At 43.0% G+C, this 15360-nt stretch overlaps 1 protein-coding gene across 1 annotated transcript in view; it reads left to right on the top strand.

The window, feature by feature from the left end:
- The window catches only part of cntln (centlein, centrosomal protein), a 578849-nt gene that overhangs the window by 66425 nt on the left and 497064 nt on the right, over nucleotides 1–15360 (top strand). The window contains 1 exon segment of the mRNA XM_038803995.1: nucleotides 8683–8767. Coding sequence (XP_038659923.1) covers nucleotides 8683–8767 — 85 coding nt within the window.

Below are 15360 nucleotides of genomic sequence, written 5' to 3'. Positions count from 1 at the left end.
ACGGTTAGGATTTCACAGCCAGTTTCAGAAAACGCTGAAATAAATATTTATGTATTAAAAGAACTGTCATTAACTTCAAATGGCAAAAAACAATGTAATATTTACGCTTACATTATTAATGTGACTTCTGGTTGGATCTGTCCCCACAAGATTTCTTAGATTCGGACTCGACAATGTGCAGACACTGGGCAATTTAGCACGTTTGATAATTTCCTGTTGTTTTTTAAACCCAGCAAATAAAATATCTGCATCTTTTCACTAGTTCGGCACCTGAGAATGGCTTTCCATATTTTTGCAATGTGAAGATTGCCCAAAGTCACTGCATTGATCACATTTTATGCTTGTCTAAGTACCTGCCTCTGTGTTTTCATGGCAACCTCCGATTTGAAAGCTGTTGAGTATGTTGGACAGAACCTACTGGAAACTTTGTCTTTGAGAGGTTTGGCATGTTTCATAATGCCCAGTAACATTATAATTTTTTGGAATCGCTATCTCCTCTGAAAATTAAGTACAATGGTCTCCTTTTCGATTGAATTACAAAATAATCCAGCGCCCAACTCTCTGAGCATTCTGCCCTCATCACTGATTTTTCTCTTTTTTGCTACTTCTTCCTCTGCATGTTTTTATTTTTCACTTGATTCGTCTTCCTCCCCTCGCCACTTCGACAGAAAACGATCCATTTGGCAGGAGCAAAATGGATATCGGCCAAAAAATCAACAGCAAGAAACGCAACCTCCCACAAGTGCTCTGGCACTGAGCACGACGGCCTCCCTACGCTTGCAGGCACAGAATGCACTGGACGTGTTGTTTGAATGACGGGAACTGCAGGATCATAATCTTGGGTGTCAACTGTAAAAGGTTGGCCCAACAGGCATCTCAGCAGCGCCTCCTGGCACCACCTCATAGAAGTGCGATCCCGGATCTGGAATGAATTTTCTAGTGGCATGATTCATTTGCCTGCCTGCACTGTGGACAACACTCAATGGGTTGCACTCAGAGCCCTGAGTGGCCGCATGCAGTCCGAGGATTGCAGGTTGCCTACCACTGATCTACAAGATGCACTGCAGGAGTTCACCAAGGCTCCTCAGACAGCACCTTCCAAACCCACAACTGCTACTGTCTAGAAGAATAAGGACAGCAGATACATATGAACATCTCTTCCTGCAAGCCTACTCACTATCCTGACTTGGAAACATATCACCAAGTCATCAATGTCACTGGGTGAAAATCCTGCTCCCTCCCTAACACCACTGTGGGTATACCTACACCACACGGCTGCAGCAGTTCAAGAAGGCAGCTTCTCACCATCTTCTCAAGGGCAATTAGGGATGAGCAATAAATTTGGCCTAGCCAGCGATGGCCATATCCCATGAATGAATAAATAAATGAATTGTGCGAGCAGTAAGTCTACCTTTCCTTGTGGCATAATGCAAATGCTCCTTGTAAACAGGTGATACATTATTGATTCTGCTGATAACTAATTCAATGGCTATGTCACAAACAAAATGTACTATTTTGGAGAAAGTACAGCACCTACTTTTGATATTAGAAAAATATTTAGCTACAATTTGGCATATTAAATGCATAATTTTATAATAAACTTTAGAAAGTGATAAATCATTGTCTGAACTTCAGATTTAAGGTAAGTCACTTCGCCAATATGGTTGATTAAGGAATCATTAAGGAATAATATCACTGAATGAAGGAGATAAAATATCCATGGGAAAGTTGTAGTATTAGAGAAACAAGCTCAGCCTGTCTAACCTTTCCTTGCAAGACAACCCAATCATTACAGGTATTAATCGAGCAAACGTTCACTGAACCCCCTCCAATGCATTTGGATCCTTAGAGTCGTAGAAACAGGCCCTTTGCTGGCCACAGGGCCTCTTTCCAATGCATAAACATCTGTGACTCTAAGTCACCACAGCCGGATAGATGCATCTAAGGATACTGAGGGGAGTAAGCATGGAAATTACAGAGGTACTGGCCTTAATCTTCATAATCTCCATAATCGTCCAACCCTCCTTTGATACAGCAGTAGTGTTAGGAGACTGCCGAGTTGTAAAGGTCACAGGCTTGTTCAAAAAAAAGGTTTACCGATTGGTCCAGGAACTACAGGCCACTTGATAATCAGAAAGCTTTTCGTGTTGCTATCCAGCGGAACCTTGACTCAATACATCGGAACTTTTAGTTTTTGTTCAAAAGCATGGATGAGCAGAGTTGCAGGACTGCTGATTAACTTTAAACAAAAGATTAAAACATTTATTAAACAAGAAAAACGTAACTATAATACACTCCTTAACCCCACCTATATCTTTACAGATGTGCACGATATACAAGGATTACACAAGTTACAAAAATGTAACTTGTACTCTAATGTTCTCAGTAAGTACACAGTCCATGTAAATCAAAAAGCAAAATGTGGTTAGACACACCGTAGTCTGAAACCAAGTGACAGATGCACCCAGTACAACTTCTGTGGATTTCTCATCATGGATTTTGCATCAAATCCAGATGTTTGTCACACAATGAGCCAACTGGTCTCTTTGGAACTTTAACTTCCACACGTGTGTTTCCGAACTCCACTCTCAAAAACATGCCTTGGAATCTTCTCCCAAACGTCTTCTTTTGGATACCTTCACCAAGGATCCACTTCCAGGATTTCAATTTCTCCTTTCAGTTTTCCTCAGGCTTGGATTACCACTCAAACTTTCACACAATCTCTCAGGTACCAGCCACGCTGACAGAACGCTACTGCTTCACAGGCTGTATTAAGATGTTATCAAACTTTTGATTTTTCTTGGATGTCTGGCTTCTCACTAAGCTGACTTTACATCTGGTTATTTAACTCAGAGCACTTTCTCTGCTTTTACTATATTTCTCTTGGACAGGACTTTGTTTCACTTCTTGTTCTTTGTTCTTTTAATTTAACTGTCTTCCTGAGACCCAGAATTAAATTTACTGCAAGCTGTACCCTATTTCTAATATCCACAAATACAGATGTAGATTATTTGAAACTGCCTCTGTTTCCTGACATTAGGAATGATAATTTGGGACAACATTAACAGTCACTTGGACAAATGTGGATTAATTAACAAAAGTCAGCAAAGGTTTGTTACAGGCAAATTGAGTTTAACTAAATGACTGAAGTTTTTTGATCAGCTAACCGAGAGGGTTGTTGAGTGTAATGTGGTGCTTCTCGACTTCCAAAAGGCTTTCGATAAAGTGCCACACAGCAGACTTGTGAGCAAAGTTAGAGCTCATGGAATAAAAGGGACAGTAACAACATGCATGCAAAGTTGGTTGAGTGACAGGCAAACAGCTAGTAGTGGTTAATGGTTGTTTTTCCGAATTTTAGGAATATATACAGTGGGGTTCTCCAGTGTTAGGGCCACTGCTTGTTTTGATACATTTTTAAAAATTAGACTTTGCTGTGCAACGCACAATTTCAAAGTTTGTGAATTTCACACGACTTGGAAATAGTGTCTCAGTGTGTCTCTGTGTAACTTCAGAACTGGCAGATTAACAGTTGACATGGTTTCTTCACTTCGGCTGTTCCAGGAGAAGTGCTGTGAGCAACCAGAATGCTCTGTGCTGTCTTTTCAGACCTTAACTAAGGCCTTCAATCTCATCAGTAGAAATGGGCCAGGTCTTTCTCCTCACTGCCCTGAACATACTCCAGCAGTAATGCTACAAAGCAGTCAGATGCCAGCACCTTCAGTCAATGCTCCCAAACCCCATTGTCAATCTTTATTATGCTATTGAATTTCTATGGGATACTCAAGTTCTCTTATTCCTGGTGTTGGTAACTTTGATGGAAGTTCAGTGAAAATCCAGGAGAAATGTGTGTTCATAACTGTTGACTATTGTACCATTTTCCCTGAGGAAAGGTGTAGTTACCTACCTGAAATTATTAAGTGGCGTTATGCCATCTTCCAATAGCTTTATAATGGCCTGGCAGAAACATTAAATGCAGTATAATTCTGAAAATAATTGAATGTTTATGCTAAGAATTTGCAGAATTGTGTAAATCAGTCTCTAAAGCCGTGGAAATTCAGCAGCATGTTTTAATAATTTAACTTCTTCATGCTCTAGTCAACTTCTCTGATGCTAGTGACCTCCATGGCATCACTGCACCTATCTATTATCTGCTAAAAACAGCAGCTGCTATCAGGATTACGATGATGCCATGGTTGGGGGGGGGGGGGGGGGGGGGGGGGGGGATTTCTAGCAAATGAATCTCACGTGACCAATTGAGAACAGTGGGGCAGTTCTCGTTCTCATGGGGCATGTTACGAAAGAACCCCAAATTGCACTTTTAAGTATTCTTCAGGTACTCTTTCAACAGAAATGTTGTGGCCATAACCCCTTTGACACAGGCAATTTGAACGGATGGTACTCTTAAAGCAACCTTTGAGGTTTAAATTTGATAGCTGGCAATTCAGAGAAAAAAGAACCTTGCCGAAACAAATACACATGTTTGTGCATTGTCAATGGCACCATCTAGAAGAGCGATACTTGACTGCTCAAATATTGCCTGCTAAAGTAACATTGACTTGCAAGGAAACATGAGCCAACACCAAAGACAACTGGGCCAATGCATAGGAAACTAATCATTTTTAATTAAGAACCGAAACAGATGCCTCAGCGGCTTTTGTGCTGAAGTTGACCAATAGTCAGAACTGATGTAGTGAAGAAGATAGAGCTGGCAGGATACAGCACTGTTCAGAGCTTCACCAGTATTTAAGTCATGCATGACAGAGGGAGGCAACACAATGTAAAGAAATGTGGAGGCAGCTCCAGATCTGATGACTCAGATCCTCCCAGTCCTTCTAGGTTACTCAGAATGGCTGTATCTAAAAAAGGTTAGCAAAAAGTTGCCAACTGGAATTACTTGTCTCCAAATACATTGGTTGTTTAGTCGCCAGTGGAATGAAAATTCTAGATCCTGATTTTTTGTTTGTAAAGACTCAAGGTATTGATTTAGTTTTTTGTTCATAAGCAAGGCATTTTTGTGTAGCGATTTCTAGAGTTAGATACTTAGTTTGTGAAAGTTCTTCCCTCAAATTTTTATCAGATAGTCCAGAAATTAATTGATCTATTATCATTGAGTCTCTGAAATCAGCAAAATTACAGCCTTGTGCTATTAACTTGAGGTCTGTAATAAAATTAGTGATGGGCTCTCCGTTTCTCTGGCACCTATGACAAAAGTTAAATTTTTCCAGCATCTCACCAGACTGACTTTTACAGTGTTCTTCAAATTTTTTGAGTATTACTTCTAATTTGGTGTTGTCTTTACCTTCTAAGCAATTATAGATTTCTCCAGCTTCATGCCCTACTGTTGAGAGTAGCAGCGCTATTTTCATTGCGTCAGAGGCCGTGCTCAAATCATTAGCTACGATAAATATTTGGAACATCTGTTCAAACATTTTCCAGCTGTAACTTAAATTACCGGTTGTTTCCAGCTGCCATGGAGCTCCAATGAGTTCCATCGAATCAGTTAGTCGTCGAGGATCCATATGCTGTGAAGTCTTTCACAGTCGAATATCCGGTTTGAATTTTCTTCTCCTTTTGTCTAACCTAATCTAACTAGTTCTTTTAAAGCCACCAGTCCGGGTACCATCTTTTATTACGCTCCTGTATTATCTTTAATTACACTTCTCTGTGTGCTTTGATACACTACGGAGTGTAATATGTGTTACTCAAACCTTGGTTACTGATGAGGTCTTCTGAATCTCGATGAAGAAGACTCAAACTCGTCCAGTAGTAACAAAAGGTTTATTGAGTAACTAAATCAATAATTGCGTGAGTTCTTTAACATTGATACTAGTGATCAGGTTAACAAGATCTAACTACAGTAACTACACTAACTATCTGAGCTAATCTGATACTCCTGTGCTGGTCACAGTCTATCCAAAAGAGTGAGAGAGAGATCCAATGTGGTTTATTTTATACCCCTGTTGGTCCGACCTTCTAGTTATCATCTGGTCTTACTGATTACATATTAACCCCTTCTGTACATGCACATACAGAGATCACTACAAGTAGCTCCAAAAATATAGCACATATCTTGAGAGCCCAGTGGCCAGAAAGTGCCCCTTCCTCTTGTGTCTCTCCCTTCTCCAAGCTCACCTTGTCCATGCGACCCACCTCCCGCTCTCTTGATCCCATTCTTGCTGAACTGCTGACTGCCCAACATCTCTTCTTGGCCCCAATGCTAACTGGCAAACAATTCCCTTTTCACTGGCACTGTCTGCCACCCGTGCATATCTGCCATCATCACCAACTCATTGACCCTTCTGTCCTTGCAAACTACAACTCTATCTCCAACTTTCATTCCTCTCAAATTCTCGAACATGTAACCTCTCAAATCTGTACCCATTTTCCGCACAACTCTATATTTGATCCTTTCCAATCTGCTGTCTGCCTCTGGCAGTGTTGAAATAACACTTCATCCAAGTCACAGATAGCATTCTCTGTAACTATGCTTCACTGCCCCTCCTCATCCTCCTGGACCTGTCTCTAGTTTTTGACTTGATTGGCCATATCATCCTCCTCCAACATCTTTGTTGTGCTGTCCAGCTGAGTGAGACTAAACTTCCCGGCTTCCGGTCTTGGTCTAGCTAGTCATATGCAGAATATCTCCTGCCATGGTTTATCTTTTTTGAGGTGTTCCCACGTTGTTACCTTTGGTGTTTCCATGGATCTATTCTTGCTCCGTTTCCCGCCCCCAGCCTCCAGGCCCCATTTTCTATCTATATTTTGCTCATCACTGACATAATTTCAAAAACACAATGTCAATCTCCGCATGTACACTGATGACACCGAATGCTATCTCACCATCACCTCTCAACCCCTCCACTGCCGTTAATTTGTCACGCAGCTTGTTGGTTGCCAATCTTAGATAAACTGAAAATTCCTCCCACTAAATATTGGGAGACAGAAACTCGTGTCTTTGTCTCCATCTCTTTCTCTGTTTCCTTGCTACTAATTCGATCCTCATTCCTGGACGTTGCCGGAGAGTGGACCGAACTGCTAACAACCTCAGGTGTTCAATTTGAAAATGAGCTGAGCTTCCCACCCCACATCCTCCTCAACACCAAGACTGCCGACCTCAATCTGTGTAATGCCACCCATGTTTTTACTACTTCTAGATCCAACTTTCCAGTGCGTTTCAATTTCCATCCTCTGTGGACTTGAACCCATTTAACACTCTGCTGTCCATGTCCTAATTCACACCAAGTACCTTTCACCCTTCATCTCTGAGCTTGGTTGGAGATTTGATTTTGGTCAAGCAAGGCTTCATTTTAAAATGCTCATCCTTTTTAAAATTTTCCATGGCCACTAGTCAGGCGGAAATCAGCTAGCTCTACCCCGCTGCCTGATTCAAAAATCGGCCATGATCACACTGCATGTCAGTCCATCTTCCTTGCATTGTCATTCTCTTGTGTCTCTGTCTGTCTGTCTCTCTCTTCCACCCACCCATGCCTCAAACTTCCTCTCTCTTACCCGCTCATTCCTCTGCCCCCTTTTCATCCACATGATTTATTAGTAAGGAGACATAGTTTGTGCATCAGTACGTATTGATGGATTTGATGATCTGGATTGCACTGAAATGCTAAATATTATGAGCTCAAATTGCACTTGTCCCAACCTAATTGTTAGTGACAAGACTGGCAGAGGTTATTCAGTCCCATTTTGATGCCGTTTTTCAACTGATGGAAGGGGAATAAAAATGTCACTAACAATGTTGTGGACTGTTTCTCAGCACAAGTACAGCATTAGTCACTACCAAATTTAAATACCTGTGATGTTGCAGCTTATTTCTGTCGACTTGAATAATGTCCATCCTTAAACTTTACTTATTTTCTTGTTAGTTCAAGTCTATATTTTGTAAACAATCACACTTACAATTGCCCAAAGCTGTTGTGGGGCACATGGAAATAGGAAGTGTTCATTTTTCCAAATATAGTGCAATGTGAAGTGAATTTATTTTACACAGTGTGTTTTAGTGATATGGAAGACACTGCAGATCAGAGCGGTAGAAACAGATTCAATAATAAGTTTGTAAAGTGAATTGAATTCTTCTTGAAGGGAAAATGTTTGTAGAGTTATGGAGAAAGAAGAAGATAGTGCATTGTTTGGATCAGTCTTTCAAAGAGATGCCGCAAACACAATGGACCCAAAGATCCTTTCCTGAGCTGTAGAATTCTGAGACTCTAATAGTTCAGTAAACTTGAGCTTTCTGGAACACTAGGTATTTTTTGCCCCATTTTTCAAATTAATTATTTAAAAATGATACGATGCTGCATTATCAATTACAATTGAGGCTTTTTTAACATACAGTTAATGAGTGCCAGATGCTCTCATTAACCAATGATTTCAATCAGAACTTTATCTTGTTATCTATCACTCTGGACATCAACAGGCAAAATATAAATCAAATGACCGATTTCGTAGTGATTTGTAACAATATGATGTTTGCGAGCATCTGATTTATTATCTGGATTTTTGAAATGCTTTGGAATAACATTAAGTTAACTTTTCAGAGAGAATAATGATATTCTATAAATTCTATTGTTCACAATCCAGTTTTAATAGTGCAGAATCGCTTCAGCAATGGCAGATCTGATATTGAAGTGTTGCTTTATGACGAATGATTGACTTTTCTCCTACCTCCAGGGAAAAGCAGAAAGCTGAAGCCAAGGACAGGAGAGTTTTAGAGATTCTCCAAGTGAAAGATGACAAGTTACGAGAACTTGAACAGGTTAGAACACTGAAGTATCTGTTCCTTGTTTGAGTACTTGAATGACCACTAGTTCCATACTGTACTTCAAAGAAACCTACTGATTATTCATTAAAGAATATCAAACACTTTTATTTTGGGTGATATATAAAGTTGACATTCATGGATGCTTCACTCTGAAAATTCAAAATCTTTGGGCTATTAGCCATGACAGTGGTCGGATGATTTGGACCCAAGCAGATGGGTGACATGTATAACAAGTTTCACTTTAGTCGGATAGTTAGATTTTTCTTAAATTTACTGTGATGATAATAAAAACAATGAATGGGTGTTAAATGTCACTGAACCGTTGTTGCCTGTCGTATTTTGCATGTATTTCAAGTGTCAATCCAATAATGTCAATAAATAAAATATTACGTCAATTGCCTTGTTTCTCAGGTGCAACCTACCATGAGGCTCGGTATTACCACAGCAAAGCATTGCCATGAACTTGCACACAATCTGTGTGACACACAATCTGTCAAATATCTTGGGGCCTTGAAACGCAGGTGCTATGTGGCTGAGTTTGGAGGCTGTAGTCTTTAATCAATGCTGTTTCACTTTCTTCTGAAGTTTGTGTCCGAGATTATTTACCAAACCCGAATGGACAGTAACCATATGTGGGCAGTGAAATTATGTCTTGATTTTCGATTGTAATCAGTTAATTCTAATTCTCCAATGTGTTTCCTATATTCCGCACCTGAAAACCAATGTATTTTAACTTGGATCCCCTTACTTTTCACTATATCTCTTCTTCTTGCCTTTCTGTCTTGCCTGCTTCTAAGTTATAGGTTTGCGATTGCAGAGTGCCACTGTTATTCTGACATGACTTTTATTATTTCATCTGAGAATTTTTATTTAATTAGCTTTGTGTTGATGTGCACATGCAATTCCAAACACTAAGCTTTTTTCCTGCAACTCTTAACTTTTTAATCCTCATCAACCAAGAAAGCCCACTGGGTTTATGAAATATTTCTTGTCTATCTCATTATCTGCATTTCAAAATCTTTGACTCACATTGTCGAACGGTATTAAACTCCCAGTAGATTACCGTGTAAAATTTGATCCAAATAGGGATAAAGCCAGCATTTTCAAAATCTTTTTAAGTAATTCTCCCCATGGCAATTAATTACATCTCTAAGCAGTACCTTTAAATCTTTTACAGGTGTTTTCAAAACCTCAAGAATACAATTGTGTTTTCCAAGTTACTTAACAGATCAAAGTAAAATAAACATCATTGTTTGAAATGCATACTGTACCTGTAACCCCGTCTGAAGTGAATTATATATAGTTTAATGTAATTTATTCCATCCTTCATGCAAAAGGACGAATGGAATAAATTATATCAAAATATATAGACTATTAAGATGCTGAAACTTGAATGGCATATTGATCACAATGAGAATGGATCTTCTAGTTGACTTGTAAATTTCAAAATTGCACCACTGGCAGGTTAAAAAAAATCTTGCTAAAATTATAACTTATACCGTCTATTTTGTGGCACATAAGTTGCATAAATGGATGAGTGTAACGTTTGTATAAAGAAAGGCAAAAAGTAATATGGTGGAGAACCAAGTGTCTCCAAATTACATTGCCAAGTAATTTAACATTTCAATATTGTTAAAACCACAGAGTGACATTTAGCTCTTCTAATCTTTAATATTTTGGTTTTGTCATCTGAATACATGAACACCCCATCAGCACGATTGATTGATTCTGCATACCTGGATTGGGCGCGTTGACTTGTGAGAAAAGGTTGTGCAGGTTGGGCTTGGAAGAGTAATAGGTGACTTTAAAAAAAAATATATTTTTTATTCTCAGTTACAACATTTTCATCAATAAACAAGCAAAGAAAAAACTAACAAAAACAAATACAATAGCAATCCCCCACGCACGAACTGCCCCCCGCTCAATAGACAGCCCAAAACCCTCCCGTATATTCCAGGTAAAAAACACAAATGAACAATCAATCCTTAAATAGTGTAACCAAAACAACAGCACCACCGACACCCCCTTAACGTTCAATGGTAACGAAAGAACAAAGCAAAGTACAGCACAGAACAGGCCCTTCGTCCCTCCAAGCCCATGCCGACCATGCTGCCCGTGTAAACTAAAATCTACACTTCCTGGGGTCCGTATCCCTCTATTCCCATCCTATTCATGTATTTGTCAAGATGCCCGTTAAACGTCACTATCGTCCCTGCTTCCACCACCTCCTCCGGCAGCGGGTTCCAGGCACCCATCTCCTGGAAATTGACCCCTCTACCCTGGGGAAAAGCCTCTGACTATCCACTCTGTCTATGCCCCTCATCATTTTGTAGACCTCTATCAGGTCGCCCCTCAACCTCCGTCGTTCCAGTGCGAACAAACCGAGTTTATTCAACCGCTCCTCATAGCTAATGCCCTCCATACCAGGCAACATCCTGGTAAATCTCTTCTGCACCCTCTCTAAAGCCTCCACATCCTTCTGGTAGTGTGCCGACCAGAATTGAACACAATACTCCAAGTGGGGCCACATGTCAGATGTTGATTTACCCTCAAACATCCTCCCCCAATCTAGGTTCTTCAGTTCCCGCCTAATATTGTTATAATTAGCCTTCCCCCAATTTAGCACATTCACCTTAGGAGCACTCTTATCCAATTCTCGGAAGTGCATAAAAACAGCCCCCAAGAAATGAAACCCTTCCTGCATCCACTTCAGCTGAGATTTCACCTTCCTGAGAATCAAAGAAATTCAAGTAGATCTCCCCCAAGTGTCACAGGGTGGAGAAGCTGACCTCCACCCCAACAGGACCCGCCTCTGGGAAATCAGCGAGGCAAAGGCTAACACCTGCCGCCCGAGTCGGTACGACCCCCTGAAAAAGGCTTCTAGGGACCCTGGTTCCAAGTTCACGAGCGCTACCCCACCCCCATATCCATCATCATCTTAAGTCCAAGCCCTGCCCACTCGGCTTGGCCTGTCCCGTCCCATTGTTACCATAGAACCCCCCCCCCCCATGAATCCTCCCCTCCACTTCCTCTCAAAAACATCTCACCCAGTATTGGTCCCCTCCCCCAACCTTTCACACCTCCTTGCACGTGAAATGAAAAAAATGAAAATCGCTTTTTGTAACAAGTAGGCTCCAAATTAAGTTACTGTGAAAAGCCCCTAGTCGCCACATTCTGGCGCCTGTTCGGGGAGGCTGGTACGGGAATTGAACCGTGCTGCTGGCTTGCCTTGGTCTGCTTTAAAAGCCAGTGATTTAGCCCTGTGCCAAACCACAAAACCTGTTCTACCAGGTTCTGATGCCCACAGCCCCTCCCCCCACCACACTCCCGTTCACTGGCCAGCTTGAGCTAGCCAGTGTGGAGGCCCCTGCCCCGGCCTCAAACCCCCCCACCCTGGTCTGGTCCCAGGAAAACAAAGAAATCCCCTTCACCACACAACCCCAAAGAACCATCATTGCAAAAGAAAATCCCAACTCTTACCTTGACCAAATAGACAACTTCATCTCATTTAGCACATATAACAACATGTCGTGAAAAGTAGAGCTACATGCACTCCTCCATTCCCCCTACCCTCAGTCCAAGACCAATTGTCAGTCCCATTTGTCACTTCTGCCCCAGGCCTTCTGCATTCACAAACGCCTCCACTGCTTCCACCGTCTCAAAATAAAAGTCTTTGGAGTTATAGGTCACTCTCAGTTTAGCTGGTTACACTATGCCGAACCACACCCTGCTGTTATACAGTGCCATCATCACTTGGCCGAAGGCCGCCCGCCTCCTCGCCAACTCCATTGGATTGGATTTGTTTATTGTCACGTGTACCAAGGTACAGTGAAAAGTATTTTTCTGCGAGAAGCTGAACAGATCATTAAGTACATGGGAAGAAAAGGGAATAAAAGAGAATACATAATAGGGCAACACAAGGTAAAATTTACAATGTAAACTACATAAGCACCGGCATCAGATGAAGCATACAGGGTGTAGTGTTAATGAGGTCAGTCCATAAGAGGGTCATTTAGCAGTCTGATAACAGCGGGGAAGAAGCTGTTTTTGTGCCTGTTTGTGCGTGTTCTCAGGCTTCTGTATCTCCTGCCCGATGGAAGAAGTTGGAAGAGTGAGTAAGCCGGGTGGGAGGGGTCATTGATTATGCTGCCCGCTTTCCCCAGGCAGCGGGACGTGTAAATGGAGTCAATGGATGGGAGGCAGGTTTGTGTGATGGACTGGGCGGTGTTCACGACTCTCTGAAGTTTCTTGCGGTCCTGGGCCGAGCAGTTGCCATACCAGGCTGTGATGCAGCCCGATAGGATGCTTTCTATGGTGCATCTGTAAAAGTTGGTAAGGGTTAATGTGGACACGCCGAATTTCCTTAGTTTCCTGAGAAAGTATAGGTGCTGTTGTGCTTTCTTGGTGATAGCATCGACGTGGGTGGACCAGGACAGATTTTTGGAGATGTGCACCCCTCGGAGTTTGAAACTGCTAACCATCTCCACTTCGGCCTCGTTGATGCTGACAGGGGTGTGTACAATACTTTGCTTCCTGAAGTCAATGACCAGCTCTTTAGTTTTTCTGGCATTGAGGGAGAGATTGTTGTCACTGCACCACCCCACCAGGTTCTCTATCTCCCTCCTGTATTCTGACTCGTCGTTATTTGAGATCCGGCCCTCTATGGTCGTATCGTCAGCAAACATGTAGATGGAGTTGGAACCAAATTTTGCCATGCAGCCATGTGTGTGCAGGGAGTAGAGTAGGGGGATAAATACGCAGCCTTGCGGTGCCCCTGTATTGAGGACTATTGTGGAGGAGGTGTTGTTCAGTTTTAATGATTGTGGTCTGTTGATCAGAAAATCGAGGATCCAGTTGCAGAGTGGGGAGCCAAGTCGTAGGTTTTGGAGCTTTGATATGAGCTTGGCTGGGATTATGGTGTTGAAGGCGGAGCTGTAGTCAATAAATAGGAGTCTGATGTTGGAATCCTTGTTTCGAGACGCTCTCGGGATGAGTGTAGGGCCAGGGAAATGGTGTCTGCTGTGGACCGGTTGCGACGGTATGTGAATTGCAGTGGATCAAGGTGTTCTGGGAGTATGGAGGTGATGTGCTTCATGATCAACCTCTCGAAGCACTTCATTACGACTGAAGTCACATCAGGACCACCGGATGGTAGTCATTGAGGCACATTGCCTGGTTCTTCTTTGGCACCGGTATGATGGTGGTCTTCCTGAAGCAGGTGGGGACCTCGGAGTGGAGTAGGGACAGGTTAAAGATGTCCGCGAATACCTCTGCCAGCTGATCCACGCAGGCTCTGAGTGCACGACCAGGGATCCCGTCCGGGCCCCGAGGGTTCACTTTCAGGAAGGCCGATTTGACCTCGGAAGCTGTGATGGTGGGTATGGGTGAGTTATGGGCTGCTGGGGCACTCAACAGCGGATTGTTGGTTACCTGCTCGAAACGAGCATAGAATGCATTGAGTTCATCGGGGAGGGATGCGCTGCTGCCAGAGATACTTCTCGGCTTCGCTTTGTGGCCCGTTATGTTGTTTAGTCCTTGCCACAACCGCCGAGAGTCTGTCTGTGACTCTAGCTTGGTTTGATATTCTCTCTTGGCATCTCGTAATATCCTGGAAACCACGTATACCAGCTCCAGCCCACTGCACCTCCCGCTTCTGCTTTGCCCAGCTCTAGACCTTCTCCTTCACCTGGTACCTACGGAAACAAATCATCACTGCTCTTGGCGGCTCATTCGCCTTTGCTTTAGGTCTTTACCTCCTATGAGCCCGATCCAGTTCATACTGAGAGGGATCTTCCCCCTCCCCAACAGCTCCGCCAACATCTTGGTAAAATACTCCGTCGGCCTCGGGCTCGCCACCCCTTTGGGCAGTCCCACGATCCTCAGATTTTGCCACATAGATCTGTTTTCCAGATCCTCCACTTTGGCTCAGCAGACTCTTGTTGGCCTCCACCGCCCTCTGCAGCTCCTCACCCATCGAGGTGAGTTGATCACTGTGTTGCGACAAGGCCTCTTTCACTCCCTTCAGTCTCTCACCTTGCTCCCGCACCTCAGCCGATATCCTTGACACCACCGCCTTCACAGGGGCAATCGCCTCCTCCACCAGCAATACCGCCACCAACTCCTTCCTCATCATCTCCATGAGCTTTGCGACCTGTTTTTAAGTTCCACAACCACCACCTCGGTCATCTTTTCTGCCCCGCACAGCGACCCAGCCTCCTCCACCCTTCCAATTTCTGAGCCGACCTTTCCACCCGATGGCATAACTTCATTTACTCCCTTCATCACGACAGCTTACCTTTGGGTTTTGGGCATCATTCTTCCTTATGTCTTCCTGCACTTATTTAACAAAAAATTGCCCCTGGGACCGGGCATTAAATTCTAAAAAATTAAGCCCTCCAACACGCGACCTCCTCCTACATGCCGCCTTGGGAAGTCCGAGTAAAAATATGGGGAGCGCGATTCTCCCAGCCCCGCGCCGGGCAGGAGAATCACCGCAACCACGCCACGCCGCCCCGACGCCGGCGGTGATTCTCCGAGGTGCGGTGTGGCAACGGTCGCGGGCCGCTGTACGCGGCAGGGCCGCCGAT

Source organism: Scyliorhinus canicula, chromosome 8 (genome assembly GCF_902713615.1).
Source record: "Scyliorhinus canicula chromosome 8, sScyCan1.1, whole genome shotgun sequence".
Taxonomy (NCBI): domain Eukaryota; kingdom Metazoa; phylum Chordata; class Chondrichthyes; order Carcharhiniformes; family Scyliorhinidae; genus Scyliorhinus; species Scyliorhinus canicula.
The sequence above is the reverse complement of the archived record's forward strand: the minus strand, read 5'-3'. Positions and strand labels throughout refer to the sequence as shown.